General features: G+C 45.2%; 1 protein-coding gene across 1 annotated transcript in view; it reads right to left on the bottom strand.

The window, feature by feature from the left end:
* RUMY1 (regulator of UNG2 and MKLN1 interacting yippee protein 1) overlaps positions 1-24,564 on the bottom strand; it is a 90,083-nt gene that overhangs the window by 49,786 nt on the left and 15,733 nt on the right. Inside the window, exons 2-3 of the mRNA XM_088448550.1 lie at positions 17,500-17,655; positions 4,664-4,741 (exon numbers count right to left, since the gene is read on the bottom strand). Of these exons, the coding sequence (XP_088304676.1) occupies positions 4,664-4,741; positions 17,500-17,651 (230 nt within the window). The 5' untranslated portion in view covers positions 17,652-17,655. The remainder of the gene's footprint in view (positions 1-4,663; positions 4,742-17,499; positions 17,656-24,564) is intronic.

Here is a 24,564-nt window from a genome sequence, read left to right as displayed (position 1 = left end):
GAGCTTATTAGATAATAGTGCGGTCTGTGGGTAATATTAGGGTCCATGAGGAAAACTGGTTAATTATACACAAAAGGATTGGTTTATTAATATATACAAACACTAGCAGTGGCGTAACTAGGGCAGGGCATGTGCCCTGGGACCGGCGGTGTGTGTGTGTGGGGGGGTGGGTGGTACTGGGGGGGCGCTGCCGACCACGGTACTGGCCCGTCTTAGTTACCCAGTGTAGTGCCGACCGCAGTGAGTGCGGTCAGCGCTACACATTTACACAGGACCGGGCGCTAGTCTTCCCAGCGCCGGTCCTGTGCTGCACAGCCGAGCCCCTTCCCTCCTCCTGCCCAATAGCGCCAGGAGGAGGGTGGGAGGCGGGCGGGCTCAGGCTGTGCTAACACACACATCACTGCCGCACGGCGGCGATGTGTGTGTTAAACAGCAGCCAATGAGAGTCAGATAGACTCTCATTGGCTGCTGCAGCGCCCACTGCAAGAGCCGGCTAAAGCAGTGAGTAATGGGAGAGACGTCATGACGTCTCTCCCATAATGCAGAGCGCATCAGCCCGGGAGGGCTGACGTGCGGACGTCGCGGCGCCGGGATCGGGGCCGGAGCATGGATGCAGGTAAGTTTTATGTTTATTTAATTTTTTCGCTATGAATTTGGGGAGGCACCTCTACTGGGGGCAGTAATTGGCGGGCTACTACCGGCTGCAGTAATCGGGGGGACTACTACTGTGGGCAGTAATTGGGGGCACCACTTGGGGGAATCTCTACTGGGGGCACTAATTGGGGGGACTACTACTTTGGGCACCACTGGGGGGAACCTCTGCTGCTGGCACTAATTGGGGGGACTACTACTGGAGGCACCACTGTAATCGGCGGGACTGCTACCAGCTGCAGTAATCGGGGGGACTACTACTGTGGGCAGTAATTGGGGGCGCCACTGGGGAGAACCTCTGCTGCTGGCACTAATTGGGGGGACTACTACTGGAGGCACCACTGTAATCGGCGGGACTGCTACTAGCTGCAGTAATTGGGGGGACTACTACTGTGGGCAGTAATTGGGGGCGCCACTGGGGAGAACCTCTGCTGGGGGCACTAATTGGGGGGACTACTACTGAGGGCACTACTTGGGAGGACTACTACTGGAGGCACCACTAGGGGGACCTCTACTGGGGGCACTAATCGGGGGACTACTACTGGGGCACTCCATCAGGGACCACTACTGGGGAGACTACTACTGGGGGCACTATATAAAGGGCACTGCATAGGGGGGGGGACTACTTCTGGGGGCACTATTTAAAGGGCACTGCATGGGAGGACTACTACTGGGGGCACTATATAAAGGGCACTGCATAGGGGGGGGACTACTACTTCGGGCACTATATAAATGGCACTGCATAGGGGGTGGACTACTACTGGGGGCACTATATAAAGGGCACTGCATAGGGGGACCACAACTGGGGGCACTGCATGGGGGGGACTGCTATTGGAGGCACTATATAAGGGGCACTGCATAAGGGGGTTCTACTACTGGGGGCACTATAGAAGGGGCTTACTACAAGAGGCACAAGGGACACTGCACTGGTGGCACTAAATAGGGAGGACCACTACAAGGGGCACTGGATAGTGGGGACCACTACTGGGGGGCTGCATAAAGGGGATTACTACTGGGGTCACTGCATAAGGGGGACCACTACTGGGGGCACTGTATAAGGGGAACTAATGGGGAGCTGCACAAGGGGGACCACTACTGGAGGTACTGTACAAGGGGCACTACTGGGGGCCTGCATAAGAGCCAAAACTACTGGGGGCACTGCATAGGGTGGACTGTATAAGGAACACTACAGGGGTTAAGGTGCATATGAAAAGGAATGTTAAGAGTGACGAGAAATGGGGTATATGTGTCCTGTTGACACGCCCCATTGTTAAGTGACCCTGACCCTTGTGACCACGCCCATTTTTTTGCGGGGAGGGGGGCTCAGTTTTAAAATTTGCCCTGGGCTCCAAATACCCTAGTTACGCCACTGAACACTAGTGCGTCTTATGGATCTCCTAAGTTTATCAAGAAAATAGAAATGAAAATACAGGTTGAGTCTCCCATATCCAAATATTCCGGAGTACGGAATATTTTTAGCATGACTGAGAAAGTGAAATCTTTGCTTTCTGATGGTTCAATGTACACAAACTTTGTTTAAAGCACAAAATTATTAAAATACCGTATAAAAAAGCCCTCCAGGCTGTGGCCCTGATTCAGAGCCGGACACTCTGACAGAGCACTCGCTCTGAATCAGGGCCGGGCTATTTTTTTTTTTAACGGTCTCCTGGCCGCTTGCATAGCTGTGGGTGACCACCCACAGCTATAGCGAGCGGCCAGGAAGATGGTCGCGATGGTCAAGACCATCGCGACCATCGGGCTTGCGACGAGACCCTTGTGGTAGGGTCTCGTTGACGCAAACTCCACTCGTGATGTCAGTGGGGCCGGCCCCCAAATGGAGATGCTCACATGTGAACGCCTCTGTTTGGGCAACCACTCCCCCGGTCCACCCACCAAAGGGGGCGTGCTGTCACTCAACATCGACAGCACGTCCCCTTTGGTACGAGACCCGGAGCGACTGAGTGCCGGCTCCGTCGTGCGCATGCACACTGGCCCACCATCGACCCGGTTGCGAGTGCTCAGCGCTTGCGACCGGGTCTGAACCAGGCCCTGTGTGTATACGGAGTATATGAAACATACATGAAATTCATTTATGTACACAAACTTTTATGATGCACAAAATTATTAAAAATATATAAAATTACCTGCAGGCTGTGTGTATAAGGTGTATATAATACATCAATGCATTCTGTGTTTAGATTTGGGTCCCATTCCCAAGATATTTCATTATAGAATGTAAATATTCCAAAATACGGAATATTCCAATATCCAAAATTCCCCTGGTCCCAAGCATTTTGGATATGGGAGACTCAACCTGTAATTAAAATAGCGTAGTTTGTGGGTAACTATGGGATTCGCGAGAAAATTGGTTCAAATACATTAAAGGATCGGTCTATTGTAGATATTGTAAAATGTGTATAGGTTAGATCAGGGGTTCCCAAAGCACACTAAAGCTGGCCACACACTAGAACAACTTACATCCAACCAGCCAACTTGTTGATTGGTTGGAATGAAAATCTGGTAAGGAATGGGAGTAAATGATGATCAGAAATTTACTCCTACATGCCAGAAAACAGATGAAAATGGTCGTCAGGGAAGTTTGTTAAATGTTTGATTTAAACTATTTGTTTATACAACAGTTTTGGTCTATCTTTCAGCGTCTGGGAGCAAGTTGCTGATTGTATTCCTTACCAGATTTTAATTTCAACCAATCTACTAGTTGGCTGGTTGGACAGATAATCTTTAGATGTGTGGCCAGCTTAACACTCCAGGTTTTAAGGATAGCCATACTTGAAAACAAGTGTGTTAATTAGTACTGCAGTTACAGTATTTTGATTTGACCACCTGTGCTCAGGCATGGATATAAAACCTAACTGTTAGTGTGCCTTGAGGACCGAGGTTGGGAAACACTGGGTTAGATACATTACGCAAACAGGATTTATGCAGTCTTGGAATCCATATAATACATCTAAATATTCATGCCAAAATTCATAATCGAATAGAGACATTGAGTATACAAGTATATAAAAATATATATATTTTTTATATAGAAATGTTCTTTAACACAAAAAATGTCTTTTGAAATTTGTTTTTGTACATGCACATGTTTAACTGAAGGGTTAAATTGAGTTGTAGCTGGAGAGAGATTTGAAAAATCTCCATAATTGGAAAACCTGTGGACAATTAGCAGGAGGCTTTTAGAAGAATCCTCCTTGAAAATGGCACACGATGCTCCTGATAAAGGTGCTAAACAGCACGGAAATGCGTTGAGCTTACTATCTAACATATGACTTCTTCACTCTATGAAGCTCAGTGGTAATACCAGACAGTGGATTCAAGCGGCCAGACTAGGGATGGGCAATAAGTGTCCCCCCAACTGTTGTAGAGCTACACATCCCAGCATGCTCTGTCACGGTTTTGCTTTTTAGCCATGATAAAACTGTTGCAAGGCATGCCGGTATTTGTAGTTCAAAACAGCCGTTGTTTGCGAATCTGCGCAGGTGCCAGACCCATTCTGCGCATGTGCAGAACGGGTTTGCGAGCCCGCTTGCAAACTGGCAGCAGACTCTCAGTGATTGACACTCTGCTGTCGTTTGGGGGCGGGGAAGGGACGGTTACAGCCTCCTTTACCCGAAACGGTAAACAGATTAACCGATGCTGCGTTAAACGCAGCCTAGTTGAATAATGCACAGGAGGCGTGATGTCTTCTGTGCATTACTATATCAGCAAAGGATCACAATTGCAAAGCTGCCTAAGTGCAGCTTTGCAATTACGATCCTTACAAAATCAGGCCCATAGAGCGAACACTTTATTTGTATTAATCATATGATTGCGCAGGCAATATTTCAATCTACATTCTATATATTGCTTGGTATAAGCTTATTGGTTGCTATGGGCAATGTCTCCACTTTTTAAAAAGCTTGTTGCATCTCCTAAAATTAGCAGCTCTGAACACTAGTAGCATGTATGTAAGATGTGCAGAAAGAAAAACAAAGCAATAATATTTTTTTACCATTTTAAGCAAGCAACATTTTTCAGCTTGCATCTGCATGATTCTAAGAAGTAACAGCTCCCGACAAAGTCCACAGCACTAGAAAAAAGGAGACAGATTCCATACGGTAAAATGTCCCAAGATAAGATACTACATTTCCCAAAGAGCATTTTCTATTTTATTTTTTGGTGGTAATGTTTGTCATGTTTCCAGCAATCATAAGAGCAATTATACGATTTACAAGCAGATATACATGGGCAATAGAACACAGTTCTCTAGATAGTTTTGCATTTGCTGAATGATAACTTGCCAAGGACACTGTATGACATTGGTGGACAAAAGACAATCCAGTGAGCTTTTATCCACAGTTTCCAGATCATAGTCCCCCTGCTTTTGTTTCTCATCTGCTTTACGCCATAAAGCGGAGAATAAGACTAAACAGGAGTAGCCGTCTTCCACCTCGAGACCTTCTCTGCACTACTCAGGGAGGTAACTCTGAACATCATGGAAGGAGGAGGAATTGAAGTGTATTCTGCACAACGTGTTCTCCCCCCTCATTCCTCTATGGGCTCCAGGTGTGAGAAGGGCCATAGAGAAATTAAGTTGGGTACACACTTGCAAATATATTGGTCGATCACCTGTGTCCAAGCGATATGTCTGTGAATGACGTCATTCACAGAAATATTGCATTGGCTGTGCTGCACTGCAGATGGCAGATATATCTGTCCATCATGCTGTGTTTACTGGCGGTCAGATGACCACCCGTACACTTGCAGCAGAGGCCACAGGGAGGGGGCATGGCGTGACCCCCGGCCAGCGGAGCCCGTGGCCAGAAGACAGATGATGGTTGTTCAGTGTGTACCACTCGATCTGCAGATATATCTTTTAGGTGTGTACCAGGCATAGGTTCTGAAGGTAACGTGCCCATACATGCTCCCCATTCCCTTTCTGCGCCCCCTGGGGATGAGTGGCATGTGGGGAGGGCTGAGTCGCATTTATTGGAAATTTAGCAGAAAAGAGGGCTGCCATTGGGGATCAATGTAGAAGGTTTCCAATAGCTGTAAAAAAAACATATTTGGGGTACTGAAGTTGTTTTAAATGCTTGTTATTAGCGTCCTTGCAAAAGTGGCATTAAGCAGTGTTTTTTGGTGAAAATAAGTAGTCTTGTCAAATTTGAGTTACTTGAAAATGTGTACTAGCATATTTTAATGTCTCTAAAGTGAAGTTTTAGAAAAGTGAAATTCCTCCATCATACAAGCACCTGCAATCCCAAAAACACTTTGCCCCTTCTTAGATCACCCAGGGCCGCTGAGAGCCGCAGCGGGCCCGGGTAATAGGGGGCGTGGCCTAATCGTGGGAGGCGTGGCCATGCCCCCTTCCCAAAAAAAAAAAAAAGATTTGCAGCTTTCGCGGCGCTGCGCGTTGGGGAGGGGGGCACTCTGTGCCCCCTCAGCCCTGCTCAAAGCCAGGGGGGCGCGATCAGTGTGATCGCTCCCCTCCACAGGCATAGGAGACTGCTGTGGCTGCTGCTCAGCAACCATGAGCAGTCTCCACTGCAGCTCAGCACACGCTGTGTGCTGGGCTGCTGTGAGGGAGGGGGAGCGGCGCCAGACCCGGGCCCCCACCGGGACCCTCAGGAAGCCCGGGCCCCGGTAATCTGTACCCGCTCCCCCTCCTCTCGGCGCCCCTGAGATCACCCCCAGAAGCGTATTTCGATAGTTTTTTAAGTTATCCCCCCATCTTTTTCATTTTCGTCTCAATTTTTGTTTTTTGGGGTGTTCCTAGAGTTTTTAAATTTTTTTTGGGGTGAATTAGCTATTGGAGGGGAAGGGGTGTTCCAAGGGTTTTGAGTGGTTTCCCAACATTTGCACCCCAAAATATAGATTTTACACTTTTTTTTCACCTGCTATTCTGTGGAGAAAAGTATCGCCTATTTCAGTGCTTTGACTTTTTTTGAATAGGCAAAACTAAATGGAATTGAATATGGGGAAAAAAAAAAACAGGCAACCGACCAGTTGGATGAAAGTTGGTCTAGTGCACAGGTTCTCAAACTCGGTCCTCAGGACCCCAAACAGTGCATCTTTTAAAATGTGTCAGTGATTAAAGAATACACGTGTGCAGCTGCTGGGTGATCTGAAAAATGTGAACTGTGTGAGGTCCTGAGGACAGAGTTTGAGAACCCTTGGTCTAGTGTATGGCCAGCTTAAGTGTAGCATCAGTTCAAATGTCCCTAATGTCCGCTATAAAATTATTATTAATTGGAGGCCCTATGTGGCATGTGATGAATTGGGGGCAATACTGTGTGGTAAACTATAAATTGGCCACCAGAGATAGTCTATTGACATGTGGGGAAGTCTGAAGGGCATTGAAGCGGCTTATATGGTCTATACAGGTTTGTTGAGGACTGCCATGGGGAAGAGAGCAGCTGGAAGTGTTCTGTAGGTGCCCCGATGCGGTCGTGGAGAGCAATATGGATTTGCCTGCAACTTTTCAACCCCCTGCAATCACTGCGGCACTTTGGGTGGAGCAACATCACTGGTGGTGAGCAGTATGGTTTGTGGCTGGTTAATGCTGTGCACAGTACCTTTATGCTGCCGAGGTATCTAGCCCTTTCCTCCACTGACTTGCTGGTAGCTGTCCTCGTTAGAGCTTGTTCTTCTGCCTGGGGAATCCTGGATTCTCTGTTTGCTGGCTGTTGTCTGCAGTGTTTCCACTTTGTTCATTTTCTGGTTTGCAGCAGTGTTTCCAGTTTTGTTTTTACTTTTCCTGGTTTGCAGCACTGTTTCCACTTTTGTTTTTTCACCCTAGTTTTCCTGGTTTGTAGCAGTGCTTTCACTTTTTTTTCCCTGGTTTTCTTACTTTGCAGTAGCCTGGTTGCAGGGAAATCTGCAATGTGAAGGTATAGTGTTTTTTTTTCCTAGTCAGATACAATTTCCTTTTCAGTTTTCAATTTGTTTTGCCTGTAGTTCATTTTGTTATTTCTCCTGTTATGTAATTATCACAATTTGATAGAGTTAACAGGGAATTTGACGAGGGATAAAAAAAAAGGTAGAGACCAGAAAATCTGACGGTTTGCAAGTGGAAACACTGGTTGCCTGGCTCCATGCTAGGTAGGAATCTACTGTATGTACTTTGACTGTTCAACCTTGCTGCTCTGTAGTCTGGAGAGGGAAAGCTCCATTTAGCATGGAGTTTTCAATAAATTCAGTAATGCTGTCTATCCACATCTCTGCAGTATCTGCTTGGACCAGTGGCGTAACTAGGGCAGGGCGAGCGGGGTTCGTGCCCTGGGCGCCGTTGGACCGGCGGCGCGGGGGGGGCGCCGCCGGCCACGGTACCGGCCCGCCCGCCCTAGATAGCCAGTGTAGCGCCGACCGCAATGAGTGCGGTCAGCGCTACACATTTGCACAGGACTGGCACTAGGCTTCCAGCGCCGGTCCTGTGCTGCACGCCTGAGCCCGTTCCCTCCCCCTGAGCGCTTGCCCAATAGCGCCAGGAGGCGGGCTCAGGCTGTGCATAACACACGCATCGCCGCCAGCGCTGGCGGCGAGGCGTGTGTTAAACAGCAGCCAATGAGAGTCAGATAGACTCTCATTGACTGCTGCAGCACCCACTGCAAGAGCTGCAGTGGGTAATGGGACTGACGTCATGACGTCAGTCCCATAATGCTGAGCGCGCCAGCCCGGGCGGACTGGAGGGCGGGAGCGGCATCGCGGACAGGAGCAGCGTGGAATCAGGTAAGTATATTTTTATATATATTTATTTATTTTTAAACCTATCTGCACAACAGGGGAGGGGTTGGCTACTACTGGGGGGGACATCTACTGGGGGTGCCATTGGGAGGACCTCTACTGGGGGGGGCTACTCTACTGGGGACTACTACTTGGGGGGAGGGGGACTACCACTGGGGGCATTCTAAAAGGGGCCTAGTATTACTAGAGGCATTGCACTCGGGGGACCACTACTGGGGGCAATAATAGGAAGGGCCACTACAGGGACCACTGGATAGGGGGGGTCACTACTGGGAGCCTGCATCAGGGGGACCACTACTGGGGGCACTGCATGGGAGGGGGGGACACTACTGCTGGGGGCACTATATAAGGGGCTTACTGCTAGGGGCACTGTGGGGACCACTACAGGGGGCACTAGATAGGGGGGATCACTATAGGGTGCCTGCATAAGGGCACCACTACTGGGAAAACTGCATGGGGGGTACTACTGCTGGGGGCACTATATAAAAGGGCACTGCATAAGGGGATACCGCTACTGGGCGCACTGCATTGTGGGGACTGCTACTGGGGGCACTGCATAAGGGGGAACACTACGTGGGGCACTGCATTTGGGGGGGCCACTACTGGGGGTACTGAGTAAGGGGAACTAATTGGGGGCTGTATAAGAGGGACCACTACTGGGGATACTGTATAAGGGGCACTACTATGGGCCTGCATGAGAGGGACCACAACTGCATACTGGGGGTACTGTATAAGGGGTACTACTGGGGTTAAGGTGCATATGGATAGGAATGTTCAGTTTGAAAATAAAGGGGTGTGTCATGTTGATACGCCCCATTTTTAAGTGACCACGCCCATTTTTTTGCCACGCGTGCCTTCGGCGCGCGCACATGGGGGGGGGGGCCTCCCTTTTCAAATTTGCCCTGGGCTCCAAATACCCTAGTTACGCCACTGGCTTGGACCTTGCCTCCTATATGTATTAAATCAAAGTTTCCCAAATCCGACCATTATGGCACACTCAGAGTCCAAGTACTAAGGCTATCCATGCAAGAGAACAGAGTCTTAATTATTACCATGAGGAGCGGGTTTGGGAAACAATGTATTAGGTGGTTCAGTTGCCTTCAGTAACTTGTTTATTTGAGAGCTGCACCTTCTTACAATGGGGAAAACTGGCCACATAGCAGCTGCCACAGCTAGCTTTGAGAAACACAGAGCCTCCAGAGCTGGTACTTCAGCAGATCCTTCCTCCACTGCAATGCTTTGGCAGGCCATCACCACTTAAGATGGGTTCACAGTGCCGACAGATCCACTGAGACAGCAGCCGATCAGGTAGCTATACAGATTTACCGATCAGCCGCTCGATAGGGGGTATTCAATTAGGCTGCGAAAAGTCGGAATCAGCGATAATTTATTGCTGATGACATCATTTTCGCCTATTTCAACCATCCCTGTATTCAATTTCAAAGACTTTTCTCGGGTTCGAAAAGCCTTTGAAAAAAAATGAGGATAAATTTTCATCATGTTTTACATGGCGAAAAAAAAAGGTGAGAATTGGGGTTTAAAGTTGCAGGCTTAAAAAAAAATGTTTTTTTAACCCTGCACCCCTAGGAATAGAGCATAAAAATGAACGGTGTAAAAAAAAAAAAAAATAGGGACACCCCAAAAAAATTATTTTAATTTTGTGGTAAAAAAACAAAAACAAATGGGGAACAGTCTTTAAAAATAGCGCAATAGATTCAGGTGTATTCTGTAAGTATGCGGCAGGTGTTTTCTAGAATAGGCTACTATTTTGCAGAATTTAAAAAAAAATGAGCTTAGGGACTTAAAAATATGTTAGTACTCTTCTGCATCACTTGTTCTAATGTCGGAAAAAAACACCTGCCGCGGCTATTTAAAAATGCAGAACACATTCTGCAGGGCTAAACCCCCATGTCTGGACATCTTTAGGGGGGTCCTATGAACAAAACCCGAAAAATCCAGAATTTTTTGCGATATTTACTTTTCCGTTGGCTCCTGTTTTTGCTGCTTCCTAGTTGAATACGGGGATAAAGCGGGCATGCGCCCGATACTTTATCCCTGGAATATCAGCACGGACTTTTCGCTCCCAAATTGAATACGGGCCGATGTGTGTTCCTTGACATCACAACTGGGCGGGCATTTGAATTGAGCGGTTAATCACATGTGGTTCCTGCAGCAAGTGTACTGTTAGCCGGCTGACCACATGTACACACAGCCAGATGCACCGAAATATCTGCAGGTATAATCATCCATCTGTTGTGCTGCAGATGCTATATGTCTGTGAACAACGTCATTCACAGACTTATCTGGAGTAGACACCTGCTGACGCGCTCGCAATTATAATTTGGATAATTAAAATTGTTGATTAAACAGCCGCTCTATCACCCAGTGTGTACCCTGGCTTTAGGAGAAGATGAAGGAGAGAGCAGGGGAGGCTGAGCATAATCTCTCTGATTTGAAGGATGTGATTGACACCATGAAAAGCGATCTTGCCGACCTCACCATTTAAGTTACTTGATATAAACAAAAAAAGTAAAAGGCAAACTTAGATGCAATAATCTTGTTGGCCTTCCTGAACATGCAGAAGGCTCCACTCCAGAGACTTTCCTTGAGAACTAGTTGATCTGTGACTTTAGCAGGGAAGCCTTCTCTTCACAGTTTGCCATTAAGAGGACCCACCATATCTCCTTCCAACCCTCAGCCTGGTGCACCTTCCCGCCCTTTTAATGGCAAATTCCACAACAGGAATACAGTTGGCCTGCCATCTCTGTCTTCCTGGACTTTGCTATTTAGGTCCACAAATGTTATACTCAATTTACTCAAGTTAAAAGGAAACTCTGTGACTTACAACTTCTATTTTCTATGTTGATTCCTGCTCGCCTGAAAGTTGTTGCAGATCGGAAGTAGATGATCGCATTTCACCACTCTGCAGGAAGTCATGGACTGGCTAGAGAGGTGTCCTCCAGCTGTCGTCTGTGAAGCACCTCAATAGTGTTTTTTTTACCATCTTTCCTATGCCTTTTGTATGTGTCTTTACAGACTATGGCCCCCATTTACCAAAGAAGGCAAATACCAATGGATATTTTCATTTAGTGTCACTGTAATACTATGAAATATTCAATGCTGTTTACCAATACTTACCCCTCCGGTGAGGTCCCGCGAAGTCCTTGTCCTCAGCAAGATCCTCTACTGAGCTGCTGGCAGCCTAACGCTGCCAGCGACAAGGCTCCGGTGTTAATGCTCATGTGCGACGGTCCGTCTGCACATGTGCATGACATGGGGACCCGGCAGTGCCAGGAAGGCTTCGCTGAAGCAAGAAAGGCACCACTGGGTCTCCATTGCCGGCAATGGGGACTGCATGGCTCTCGCCATCTAAAAAATGGTGGGAGCGATGCGGTGACAAACAGCCGTAATCTTAGATTATGGCTGTTTGTTAAATGCAGAAACGAGGACACAAGCCATTTAGCAAGCGCTAAAAGGGTTATGCTTCGTTGGTAAATGGGGGCCTAAAATTTCACAGTTTTTAATTGACCGGCCAATATATCGGGTGCCCATTGGCCAGTGTGTACCAGCGATATGTCTGTGAACGTCGTCGTTCACAGACATATCGCGTCAGGTATGCAGCCATGGGGAGGGGGGAGCGACACAGCCCTGGTCAGCGGAACCCGTCCCCTCCCAACACACAAATGATGGTTGTTCAGTGTGTATGAACAACTATCATCTGCAAATATATCTGTGCAGTGTGTACCCAGCTTAAGTCACTGAGGCTGCACTGCAGTATTCTGTTGCCGTCTGCGGCTGAGGGAGGGACTAAGAGCTCCTCTCAGTCAGATCAGTCTTCTGCGGGGGGCTGTGGTAATTAATGTGCATTTTATATTTTCCCTTGGGGAAAAATTTTTTATTTCCTGTGGAGACAATGTGTTTTTTTTTCCTCTGGGAACAACATTTGGCAGTACTCTAAACATTTATCGCATAGGGTGCTAGTAGACCTGGGTCCAGTCCTGTGCCTACGTCTCACTTTCTCAAGTATAGATCTCATTTTGGTACCTAAGAAATTGCCCATGATATCCAAGGTATCATACCTTCCTAGAGATAGCTGTGACCACTCTCCACTTCTGGAACGAGGGTTCCAATTTTGAAAAGTGAAAATCTTTTGGCTTACCCTAATGGGTGTTGGCTCAAACCTCATGTCCGCTTGGGAGGGTCTTCTTTGCAAGCAACCACAGTGATAATTCAGCTGCTAATGTGGGATGCCTTCAAGACTTTTCTTAAAAACAGATTTTCACAAATTAAAGTCTAAAACAGGCAGCACGAGTCAGCGCTGTGCAAGTGCCTGCACATTTCCTTCAGGCAGATACAGAGTAGAGAATAGTTTTTGCTGGCACAATGTGAATGGGCTATCACTTTGACAAATCACATCGGTTGTTTGCTTTTTTTTGTAAACATGCTCATCAGAGTGACATCCCGGGGAGGGGGCAGAGTGACATATACTGATGCCACAGTCTCATCCTACCTTGATAATATTTTGCTACTGCGTCTGTCACAGGAGGCAGTGGATTTTGGCTTAATCTTGCCATAGCAGAGTTCCCTAATGATAACACTCTGGGTATAGATGGCATTCCCATAGAGGTTTAAAAAACTTTTAACTCTTATTTATTATCACTTTAATAATCTAAAACTTGCAAATATTTTATCTTAGTCTCCAAAAGAGTCACTTTCTGTTGTTGTACTTAAAACTAGAAGGGATCCCGTATATGCAGACTCTTATAGGCCAATCTGCTTGTTGATGATAGATGTCGAAATCTTTGCTAAACATCTGTCTATTCTTCTCAATGTAGTGATCTCATAATTACTACAACCTGACCAGACTGGTTGTTTACTCATATTCAGTGTTCTAGCTTCACCGGGAAGGGGGAATGGTGGAATCCTTGGCCTTTAACTCAGTGGAGTGGCGATATCTGTGGCTGGTAGACTACCGGATTGGTTTTGGGTCTAATTTTTTTGATTGGATTCAGCTCTTCTTTTCTCGTCCAACAGCTAGTGTTTGTACTTACAGGTTTACGTCGCCCCTTTTTAGCTTGGCAGGGGTGCCCACTTTGTCTCATCCCCTCACATCCTGATATCTGTGGTCTTTCTATTACCCATCATCAATATTTTTGGACTCTACTCCGGATTTAATTTTAACAAACACCATTAAGCAGTTCCCATCCCGGTTTTTGAATCCTTTCCACAACATTTGCAGTTAACCCTCTTCTTTCAAATATCTGGAGATGTGGATCAAGATTGATGTCTCAAACTGTGTTAGACTTAACCTTAACCCAGTTACTGACTCCTTTAAGCAAAAATTGCACGTGTGGTGGAATCTTCAACTCACTGTGATGGGAGGGTTAACCTCTTCAAAATTGCTATGCAACCCAAATATCTGTATGTGTTTCCAGTTATTTCCAGGCTTGTCTCCGCTTTTGCTTGGGATAAGAAAAGGGCCAAATTTAGACTAAATGCTTACCAGATCTAAGAGTTTGGGTGGCTTAGCCCTTCCTAAGCTTAGAATATACTACTTAGCAGCACAGTTGTCGCATTTAGTGTCTTGGATGTGGGACCGTCAATCAGAGGTTTTGGTGGGCTTCCGTGGTGAGCAGGTGGCAACCTTATTGACTCCTTTGATGTTTCTTCTGGCCGTTAAATCCTCTAGGGATCTTGTCCCCATTTTGCATCAAGCTGTGGAGGCATGGAACATGTCACATTGGCTTATGGAAGGTGTAGGCTATGAACTAGTTACTGTGTACATACAGTACACTGGGCCTGATTCAGAGCCGGACACTCTTTAAGAGAGCTTGCTCTGAATCAGGGCGTTTTTTTTTTCTTTTGTTGCGGCCTCCTGGCCGCTTGCTAAGCTGTCGGTTAGCAAGCGAGCGGCCAGGTGATGGTCGCGACCATTGGGGCTTGCGACGAGACCCTTGTGGTAGAGTCTCGTCCGTCGCAAGCCCCAGAGAGCTTCCTGCGCTAACAGAGCAGGAAGCTCTCCTCTGACATCACTGGTGATGTCAGTGGTGCCTCCCACAAATGGCAGGCGTTCCTTCGAGAACGCCTACGTTTGTTTAGCCACCCCCCCATGTCCGCCTCCAAAACGGGGCGAGCTGTCAATCCAAATCAGCAGCCACCCCCTTTTGGTGCGAGACCCGTAGCAACGGAGCGCCCGTCGCAGTGAGGGACCATCGACCTGCTTGCGACCTCTGTGCGCTCGCGAGCGAATCTGAATCAGGTCCACTGTTCTGAAATGTTCCTCTTGCATGTTTGCATTTATTCCGCACTATATTTTATAAAAATTAAATATACCTGATTTAAAAATAAAAAAACAGACCGCTTAGTGTACTATTGCCAGAACCTTGAAGAAATTAATGTTTACCTCAATAGTGTCTTAATAGGCAAATATATTATCCAATGTGATTGAAGTTTAATATTGTAAACATCGCAGCATTTCAAAACCAGCAAATAGATGGAACATAGACACAAGACAACAGGACATACAGTGTGCCTAGCAGTCCAAGGTTCACAGAGAGTGCTTGTGTGCACTGCTGGCATTTTTCGTCATAGGGTTTAGTGAAAGCAGTGAATGCATTGCGAGGAAAATGCCAGTGCAGCATCCTCACTGCAGAATCAGAAATTGTATATAAAAATTGCTTAGTCCCTTTGTCTGGAATGCTCTGCAATTGAATATCTCAAAGACTAAAAGTACATACACACGGTCAGATCAGACAGCGATAATGATAGTTGTCTGTTCATCCTGCATGTGCTGGATGATCGATATTGGTCATCCAGCACACCACCAACACCCAAACTACCATAACGACCCGCGGTCCCTGTAGTGACCTGGTCGATATAAAACTATATCGTTAATATCATCCTACCATGTCTGACCGTGTGTATACACCATAATTAAGATATTAATATGATTCTTTTGCAACGGATTTCAATCAGCAATAAATTACAGCATTTGGAATAAAACCGTATAAAATTTGATTTAAAAAATAAAATAAAAATATTGACAAAAACCATAATAAATGTTTTGGTATAGCTAACCTTAAAATGTCAAGAAAACTACCAGAACACAGAGCCGGAAGCGGGATAGGGGTGACCGCCGCCGGCTGCTGTTCTCAAGCACTACTCTTGGTCTGTGCTCTTACATGGACCCCATGCCCTAGCCATGTGCGGACAATGCTTACGTTCTGCCCAGTTTGGCTCCTGATTGGCCGCCTGGCTGCGTGACGCAGCTATTACATATTGATGGAGGGCGCATGGGCGGCACAACACGTGAAGCTGCTGTGCTCTACCCTCACCTACTTTCTCCAACACGTCGATTCCAGGCTCGCAACTCCCAGCCAATCAGCACCTGGTTTGCGCCTCGAAAGCTACGCCTCTTTTCTCTGCTTTCCATGAGAGCTGCCGGCAGCCGCTGATAGGCGGTAGGCTGGGAGACGGTGAGACAGTGCATTATCATTTGCATGTATAGGGGCTCAGCTTGCAATAACCCCTGGAAATGTGCCATTTTGCTTCAGAGTCCATGGCCAAATATATCATTGCACTTACAAATTGGAGAAATGTTCCATTAAAATAATCCCCAAAAACCCATAAAAGGGCGCGGCTTAGCCGATTAGGTTTCACACGCATCTTTTATTACCAGATTTTGTCGTATTAATATACAATATGATCTAGCCATTATCTAGCGAAGCATTTCCGTACGTATGTTCTGGGTTCAATTTGGCTAAATGTTCGCCGCGGGCATACTAGTATTATCATAATTTGCATAAAATCCACATGGAAAATTCCTTATGAGAATAGCACCAAACAGTCATTAAAGATCTGAAAATAATGTACAGCATTTTCAGCACATCACACACAAGTGTGAACATGCTGCCGTGACTATGCTTGGTTGCGCTGCATTGACTAGTAAATCTTCATTTATGTACATCAAAAACGATGATTGCAGGGAAAATTACACATCAGTAAACATTCACACATTACAGGATTTCATATGGATTTCATGCTCTTTGCCTGAATGAAAACAGGATGATAAACTGACAAATATAAACCAAATGAGATTCAATTGGATCTTTTTATTTGCGTAGACAGTAGATGCAGGGACATCCATTTTTATTTAGGTACTCTTTTGGATCACTTTATATATACCGTGACTCACAGAAACCAATCAGAGTATAACTGTCACTTTTCAAAACAAAAGAAACAAGGTTTAATTGGATATCCCGGGCATTCACTGAGATATCTCACAGTGCATTGGCCCCCGATATCTGCGCTCCACCCCTGGGGAGGAGACATTTAATATTTCCTTCCCTGTGAAGGAATAGGGGAAAATCTGTTGGTCGGCCGTGGCTGCGCATACACTGCCCGATGCGGCCAACATTAAACTTACATAATATTGCATCGGATGGGCATGTTGGATGATTCGGCATGCCCGACCAATCGATATTTTAGCATCGGCAGCACACACAGTACAATTATCGGGGTGATCCGCCGATATTGGGCGGATCTCCCCAATAATTGTATAGTGTATGCACAGCATAAGACACACAACACACAATATCTAAAGGGAAAGAAAACTTCGTAGGATCCATTTCAACACACCAAAGTCAGGTCCATGTTGCGTTCACTTGAGTTGTGCTGCTAGTAAATGCTAAAGACATTTTTTGAAATAATTTTTTCATGACAATTCTGTTTCTGGAAGTATAGTTAGCTGTGTTTAAGAGTAAATAGAATTGTGCTGTATGGGCAAGAACTAGTGTAAACCAGTCATTGGACAAAATTTACTAAGCGGCGGGTTCTAAACCCTGGTGGTTTGGTGGCGGTTTTGCTATCCGCAGATTTACTAAGGCCAAAACCACTGCGATACCGCTGTCAAAACAAATGTAAGAATAGAATAGAACAGGGCTTCCATTTAGAAACCGTCGCCAAATACCTGGGGTTTAGAAGCCGCCGTCGAACAGGCACCAAACTTCCGGGTTTAGAACCAACCGTTTAGTCAATTTTGCCCATTGTATGTATAATTTTGGACACATTAGGCTTGCCGCAGAAAATGTCTATGTTTGCACTTACTTGCTGGGGGGAATATCTGTAGAAAACATCTCCTGGTCTGTTCCCATCAGAAGCTCTGCCTTCATTCCACGTGTGCATAGAACCTGCTTACAGAATCTGCAGCATAATAGAGACACGTGCTTCTCCTTAAAGATGGACATCGCGAAGGACATTATGCTGCATGGATGACAAAAGCCAAAAACTTAATTTTACTTGTGGTCAGAGGTGAAATAATGAATGGAAATAAAAGCAGCAGATTGCCCAGTTTATGGATAAATGAAATGAATCCTATGTGAAACTTCCTTTTAACAAGCTCACTTTGCACATGTACAACAAGGAGAAAAAAAGACTCCTCCTTTGTGGGGGATGAAGTTATAATACCGAGAGTCGGGATGCCAGACCTTAGAATACCGGCGCGTACCCAACCCCTTTGTGGGGCACACTTCAAATTGTTTTGTATGTAAATTACTATGTTTTAAAATATAACCTTACTTTTGCATTGTTTAAAAACTAAGAACTATTAACTGCTATCAATACCCTTTTATATAACAAGGGACAACATAAACATGAAGAGATCTTTAAAATGTGATTAAATGTGATCACTCTCTCCAATCCAGTGTTTACAAAATGATTGGATAGGGAACTATGCCGGCACATGCAGGGTGACGGGCTCCGAAAGGGGAGTCCAACCTTGATGAAGAAAGTAAAGAGGTTGGATTTGCTTTTGAGGGAAACCAGAATGGTTACTCCTGATGGCAGCAACCAGCACAAGAGAAGCACAAAATAGGCCTCCCAATGAGGGTCCAACATAGCTAGTGGTTGTATAGTTTAGATACCTGGATATGCTAGATAGCACTGACTATGTAGCAAATTCAGATACTCTAATCCCCAGTAGCAAATCTTGCTGCCAGTAATTAAAGCAAGTTTCATAATAAACATCTTCAAATAAGCACTGCATGGTAAATTACAACAAGGTTAGATATCAGGATGAAATTCAATAGCACTGCCAATGTAGAAGATTCAGATAGTGTATTACCCAGTTGCAAACCTATTTGCCAGTAGTGGAAATCAATTCAATATTAAACCATAATTTAAAAGAAATACTGACTGCATAACAATTTCAAACAGAGCAGTGGTTGGTTACCAGTCTTGTTTACCAGTGAGAAAAACAGAGTGGAGTTCAACCATGTTCACATAACTCGGGTATAATACCGTTGTCTGGTTCATCCACGTACCACCAGATGCGTGTTTCGCCGAAAGTGGCTTGTACACGTAAATGCTCACTTTTTATTTTTTATTAGTACAAATTACCTACATGTTATGCTATCAGTTTGTTCCACAAGTGCTTACATCTTTTATCTCTTATCTTACTCTCTCTTATCATGACATTGTCAATATTGACATTCCATGCAGATTAGATGGAGGATACAGTCAGGAGACAACCTAGTAACAATAATAATAAACATGTCTTCTGTCACGGTCATTCAGAAGAGGCCTAAAAAGTCATTTTGATTTTTTAAATACCCTTAAGGCGACAGTGAAAAGACTGAACGATAACAATATTGTTATCATTCAGTCGTTCACTACACTGCAGGGTGCCCAGACTGAACGATATGTCGTTCAGTGCAGGCACAATCAATCATCTGTAAACATGCTGAACCTGACGATATTATCAGGTTGACCAGCATGTTTGCACGATGATAGATGTCTAAAAGATGTCTAATGGTGCATACACACGGTCAGATGAATGATTGAACGATTTGCAAACGATTGAACGATTTTTGACTGTATTAAAATGAATGGAAATCGTCCAAAACTGACTGCAAACACATCAGATGTCAGATATCGTTATCTGACACTGACAAATGGGAACACGCACCATTCATCGTTGCACAAGTCAGATTTTCCTTCAGATATGAACGTTTTTTAAAATCGTTATCGTTCAGATCTGAAGAAAAATCTGACCGTGTGTATGCACTATAAGGCTGGGTACACACGTAAAGATTTTCTGTCCAACCATCCAACTAGTTGATTGGTTGGAATGAAAATCTGGTAACGTATAGGAGTAACTGATGATCAGCAATTTGCTCCTAAATGCCAGAAAACAGATGAAAATGGTCGTCAGACAAGTTTGTTAAATGTTTGATCTAAACTATTTGTTCAAACAACATTTTTTTGTCCATTTTCCGGCGTTTGGGAGCAAATTGCTGATCATCAGTTACTCCCATACCTTACCAGATTTTCATTCCAACCAATCAGCTAGTTGGCTGGTTGGACAGAAAATCTTTACGTGTGTACCCAGCCTAAAAGACCAAACTTTCAAACGATGTTCAAACGATTTCTATATCGTTATTGTTCAATCGCTCATTTTAATCGTCTAGTGGATAGGCACCTTTACACAAATCCTCATTTAGGGCCTGATTCTGAGATTCTGTGCAGAGAATCGGAGTTACAAATGAGGCTCACGGAGATACAAAGGGGCATATGCAATTAGGTGCGAAAAGTCCCGTACTTTTAGCATGCCGCACTTTTCACTGACTTCGCGTGTTTTAGCCGCAGAAACTTTTCGTGCGCGCCCCCACTATTCGCCATATTTAATTACAAAGGACGCGAAAACGCGTCCAGGCGAAACTCAAACAGGCAAAAAGTGCTGCCAGTTTTGGGAAATCAGCCTGACACCCCCCCAAAAGTTGGGGATCAGTATAGATGTCCCCGATTAGCCCCCCTGGAGCTATTTGCGGTACTTAAGTGCTTTCAATTGCCTCTATGTAGAGTCTTTGCACAAGTGGTGAAGAATAGAATTTAGCAGTTTTTTTTGGAGAAAATGACTAGTCCCAGCAAGTGGGGTACATCAAAATGGGTGCAAGCATGGTTAAAAAACGCAAAAGTGAAGTGTTAAAAACGCACCTTCAGTAAGCACCTGTAATCAAAAAAACACCTCCCCCATACTTTCAGATCCCCAAAAGCTTATCTCGTTATTTTCTAAGTTTGTACCCCAAATTTGTACTTTTTTAAAGTGTTTTTTTGGGCAGTTCCTGTTTTGTTTTTTACGCAGTTATCCTTTGGGGGTCTGTCCAAAGGGTGCAGAGTAGTTTCCGCACCTCTGCACCACAAAACCGCAATTCTGCACTTTGTTCCGCCGGCTATTCATAGGCGAAACTTTTTTGCCTACTACATTGCATTGACTTTCCGCGTACACGAAAAGTCTTTGCATTGAATGGCAGAAAGTTTCCGCCTGGCGAAATGTCATCTGCGATACTTTTTAGAAGATTACGGCTTTTCGTCGCTAATTGAATATGACCCATAGTCTCAGAAATGTTTTCAAAATGTTTTGGGCATTCCTGGGCAGGCATATCATCCAACTTATGGGGGTGTTGTCGAAAGCAGTTGTGTACAGAGGCGCTCAACGGCTCACACAGTAGGCCATACATAGACGGAGAAACTGCACCTGCCATAGGGCTGGTGCTAGTTTAGATGGTATGACCAGTTGTGGCATCTAAACATGCACCAGTCGGTATATCAGCGTCTATGGACGCTCAGTGGGCGTCTCAGTCCTTGCACATTCAGATGCACAGATGTACACCAGGGAAGGTCTTTATAGCTGCATCTGCATAAAGCCACAGATGTGCTATTGGCAAAAGACGCAGACACGGGCGCGGCTGCTAACATAGAATCAGCCCCTTAATATCAAAGATATAAATCTGATTGTACATTGGGATAACAGAATAGTTTCATATCTGCCAGTTTTACACCTCAATGATGAGACACATGGGGAGATGTATTCAAAGAGGACAAACTGCCCACAGCCAATCAGCATCATTTAACAGAATGTACTAGATAAATTATAGCAATAATATGATTGGTTGCTATGAGTACTCGTCCTCTTCAGAAGTTTTGATACCCCGCTCCCAATTGCGCTTAAGTACAAAAAGTATGTACAGAAGAAGGGTTTGTGAAATTGGGATTACAAAATGAAGACAAAAAAATGGTAATCTATCGAATGATGAACTAGTTTATTATTAATAATGATTTTACTTTATCCCTACTTTTGGACAAAACCTTATGTAACATTCCTCCCCCTGTATTGCAAATGGATCCCATATCCCAGGATTGTCTTCATTACATTCTGAACTGTGCGACTAATACAATAATGACAATATGACCAGCTCTATGGAGCTCTGGGCCTGATTCAGAGCCGCTCGTAAGCGGCCGCTCGTTCGCTCCGAGTGATGTTCGCACAACTGCGCATGCGTATGGGTTGTAATACGCATGCGCGAACCAGTCATTGCGGTCAGAAATTGTGTGCTCGCAAAATAGCGAATGCCTGCTATTTTGAGTGACAGGATGAGGCGTTTGTGGGTGGTAACAGGGGAAGGTGCTTGAAAACGGGGAGTGGAGATTCGAACGCAGGCGTGCTAAACGGTCAAAACGGGCGTTTTAAGGGTGTGCATAATTAACAAAGCAGCGTCATCGACCACGTCACTTGGTTGTCTTTTAGCCTGAACTGCTCGCATGATTGCGGTAGGAAAATCCTACCACAAGCACTGCGAGCAGTTCATACGCCTTTCGATGTACTCGATTAATCTAATAAATAGCGGAGATGACGTAGGATGCGAGCGCCCAGGGGGCGTTTTTTTTTAAAATAGCGAGCGCATGTTTCGTTCGCTCGTTCAGACATAGAGGCGTCAACAAACCGCAAAGAGCGAGCGCTCTATTTAAATATCTGGCCCCTTTTTCTGAATGAGCGAGCGCAAATAGCGTCCGGCTCTGAATCAGGCCTTCTGTTGTAGAAAATGACAACACCATTAGCTGCAAAGTGTTTCAGCTCTCAGTTTCGGGCAACTGGGGGTATCAAGGGTTGGGTCCTTTAATTGCTGCGTGGGAGGTTATATTAAGGTTAAATAGTCTAAAGGAGGACAATCCCTTTATAAAAAATAGTGATGCAGTAAACTGCTTATTACTTATTCTACTCAAATTAAATTTTAGAACCGTTAAACCTTTACCTTGCTTTATTAATACTGTACTACCACTTAATAAAAAGTGGTAGTACAAGGGATTCCATCCCCCAATTCCCGACTGGTCCAATACTTTTTATGTAGTACAGAATCGGCAAATCAATTAAGTTAAACATGTTTAAATGGCAACAAGAAAAGATAGGAGCATGAGGAGCAATCACAAGCTACAATCTTTTGAATGCAGGTGGTCATTGGTTATACTGCTCTAAAACCACCACTCTGCCAATTTTCAGCCCAAGCAAGAGGAATGGAAAGAACAGCTGCATGCAGCAAACACAGGAGCTCAAACTAAGAGAGGATGTGGTACTACTAAGCATTAAAGCTGTGCCACCTTTTATAGAGATTTTCAAATGAAGCCAGGTGAATTTATGAACTTTGTCACACAAGTAGATAGCCTGCTATTCACAGTCTATGTGGTTGTAACGGACTACAGTGCCATTTTTCTTGAACCTTTTCTACCTGTAATATTGTAAAACAATGACCCCCAGTTCACGCAAATTCAATGAGAACATGTTTTGGTGAATATTTGTTAGTTTACGATCCCTTTAAACAGTCCTAATGTGGCTGCTTGAGTTACTGGAATCTACATTGTGTGGCCAAATTATTATGACCACCAGGCGATTTTATGCAACTCATTTCATGCGTGATACGCCTCATTAGTCTCTGCATATCTTCGCCTTTCCGTTCTTATACAGATTTAGACGTCCTACGTCAGCATTATCTGCGGAATAGCTACTTTGCATAAAATCGCCTGGTGGTCATAAAATTTTGGTCACTCCGTGCATAACAGTTGTCTAAGCAGGATAGAAATTTCCTCTAAATGATTTAACTTTTCTTTTTTTTCATCTTTTTCTGTTTAAAGAATTAAAATAAGCTAAATCACCAAAGTTTTCTCCTTGACTGCATTGATCTGTAGTTTCAGACATCAAGACTGCTGAGTATTCCGTCACCTTGGGAGAGATTTTTGTCTCCCTGAAAATCAGAACTAGTGGCCTCCACCCAGCACCTACCTCTTTATCAATGTCTTTCTGAGAGATGAGCAGTTCAGTTTGGCTCAGATCTTCCTGCCAAGTTCTGATCTCAGAACAAGGCAAAACATCATCTTTCACAGCAATTTGTGCAGAGATGTCCGTGAAAGATTACATTTTGCCTTGTTTTACGAGATCCGAACTTAGAGTGTGAAGCTAAAGACCAGTGTGTGAAATCCCTCCATCTTGCTTAACACTTGCTTCCCAGCTACTTGAAGTGACTTGAACACACACACAGTCAGATATCCCAAGTGCCCCAAACATCCCAGGGACTGGAGCAAGTATTCTTTTTAAACCCGGAGGTCACTCCATACATTGTCTTGCACGTCCTTGGGTGTGGTAATTTCAATGTAACTGAACGTCACCCACTGACATACACCCAAAGAGGTTTCTTCATTATATTTTCTTGCATTGACTTGCTAGGTCACAGCTGTTTTTTAGTCTTTGATGCCCACTTTAATACAGATGCCTGCATCCTGGTATAGCTTTTCTCCCTTACCAGTGTCCCATTCGCTCTTCAATACACTGATAAGGGAGTAAGGCCCTGATTCAGACCCGCTCGCAGGTCTGATGGGCGTTTTTTTTTTTTCTGGGTCCGGCCTCCTGGTCGCTCGCTAAGCTGTGGGTGACCACCCACAGCTTTTGCGAGCAGCCAGGTGATAGTCGCGATTATCGCGACCATCGGGCTTGCGACGAGACCCTTGTGGTAGGGTCTCATCTGCCGCTAGCCCCAGTGAGCTTCCTGCTCAAATAGAGCAGGAAGCTCACTACTGACATTACGAGTGATGTCAGTAGGGCCGCCCACAAACGGTAGGCGTTCCTTCAGGACCGCCTCTGTTTGTCCAGCCTCCCCGCCTACAAAACAGGGCGAGCGCCGCCCCATTTGTAGCGAGCCCCGGAGCGAGTGAATTTCTCATTCCTTGCAGGGCTCGCGCATGCTCACTGCCCGGCCATCGACCCACTAGCGAGTGGGTCTGAATCAGGCCCTATGTCCGTAGTGATCATCTCTTATCATTATTATTAACAGTTTCTTATATAGCGCA

The sequence above is a fragment of the Taudactylus pleione genome, unplaced genomic scaffold, assembly GCF_031769625.1.
Source record: "Taudactylus pleione unplaced genomic scaffold, aTauple2 ptg000458l, whole genome shotgun sequence".
In the NCBI taxonomy this organism is placed as follows: Eukaryota; Metazoa; Chordata; class Amphibia; order Anura; family Myobatrachidae; genus Taudactylus; species Taudactylus pleione.
The sequence above is the reverse complement of the archived record's forward strand: the minus strand, read 5'-3'. Positions and strand labels throughout refer to the sequence as shown.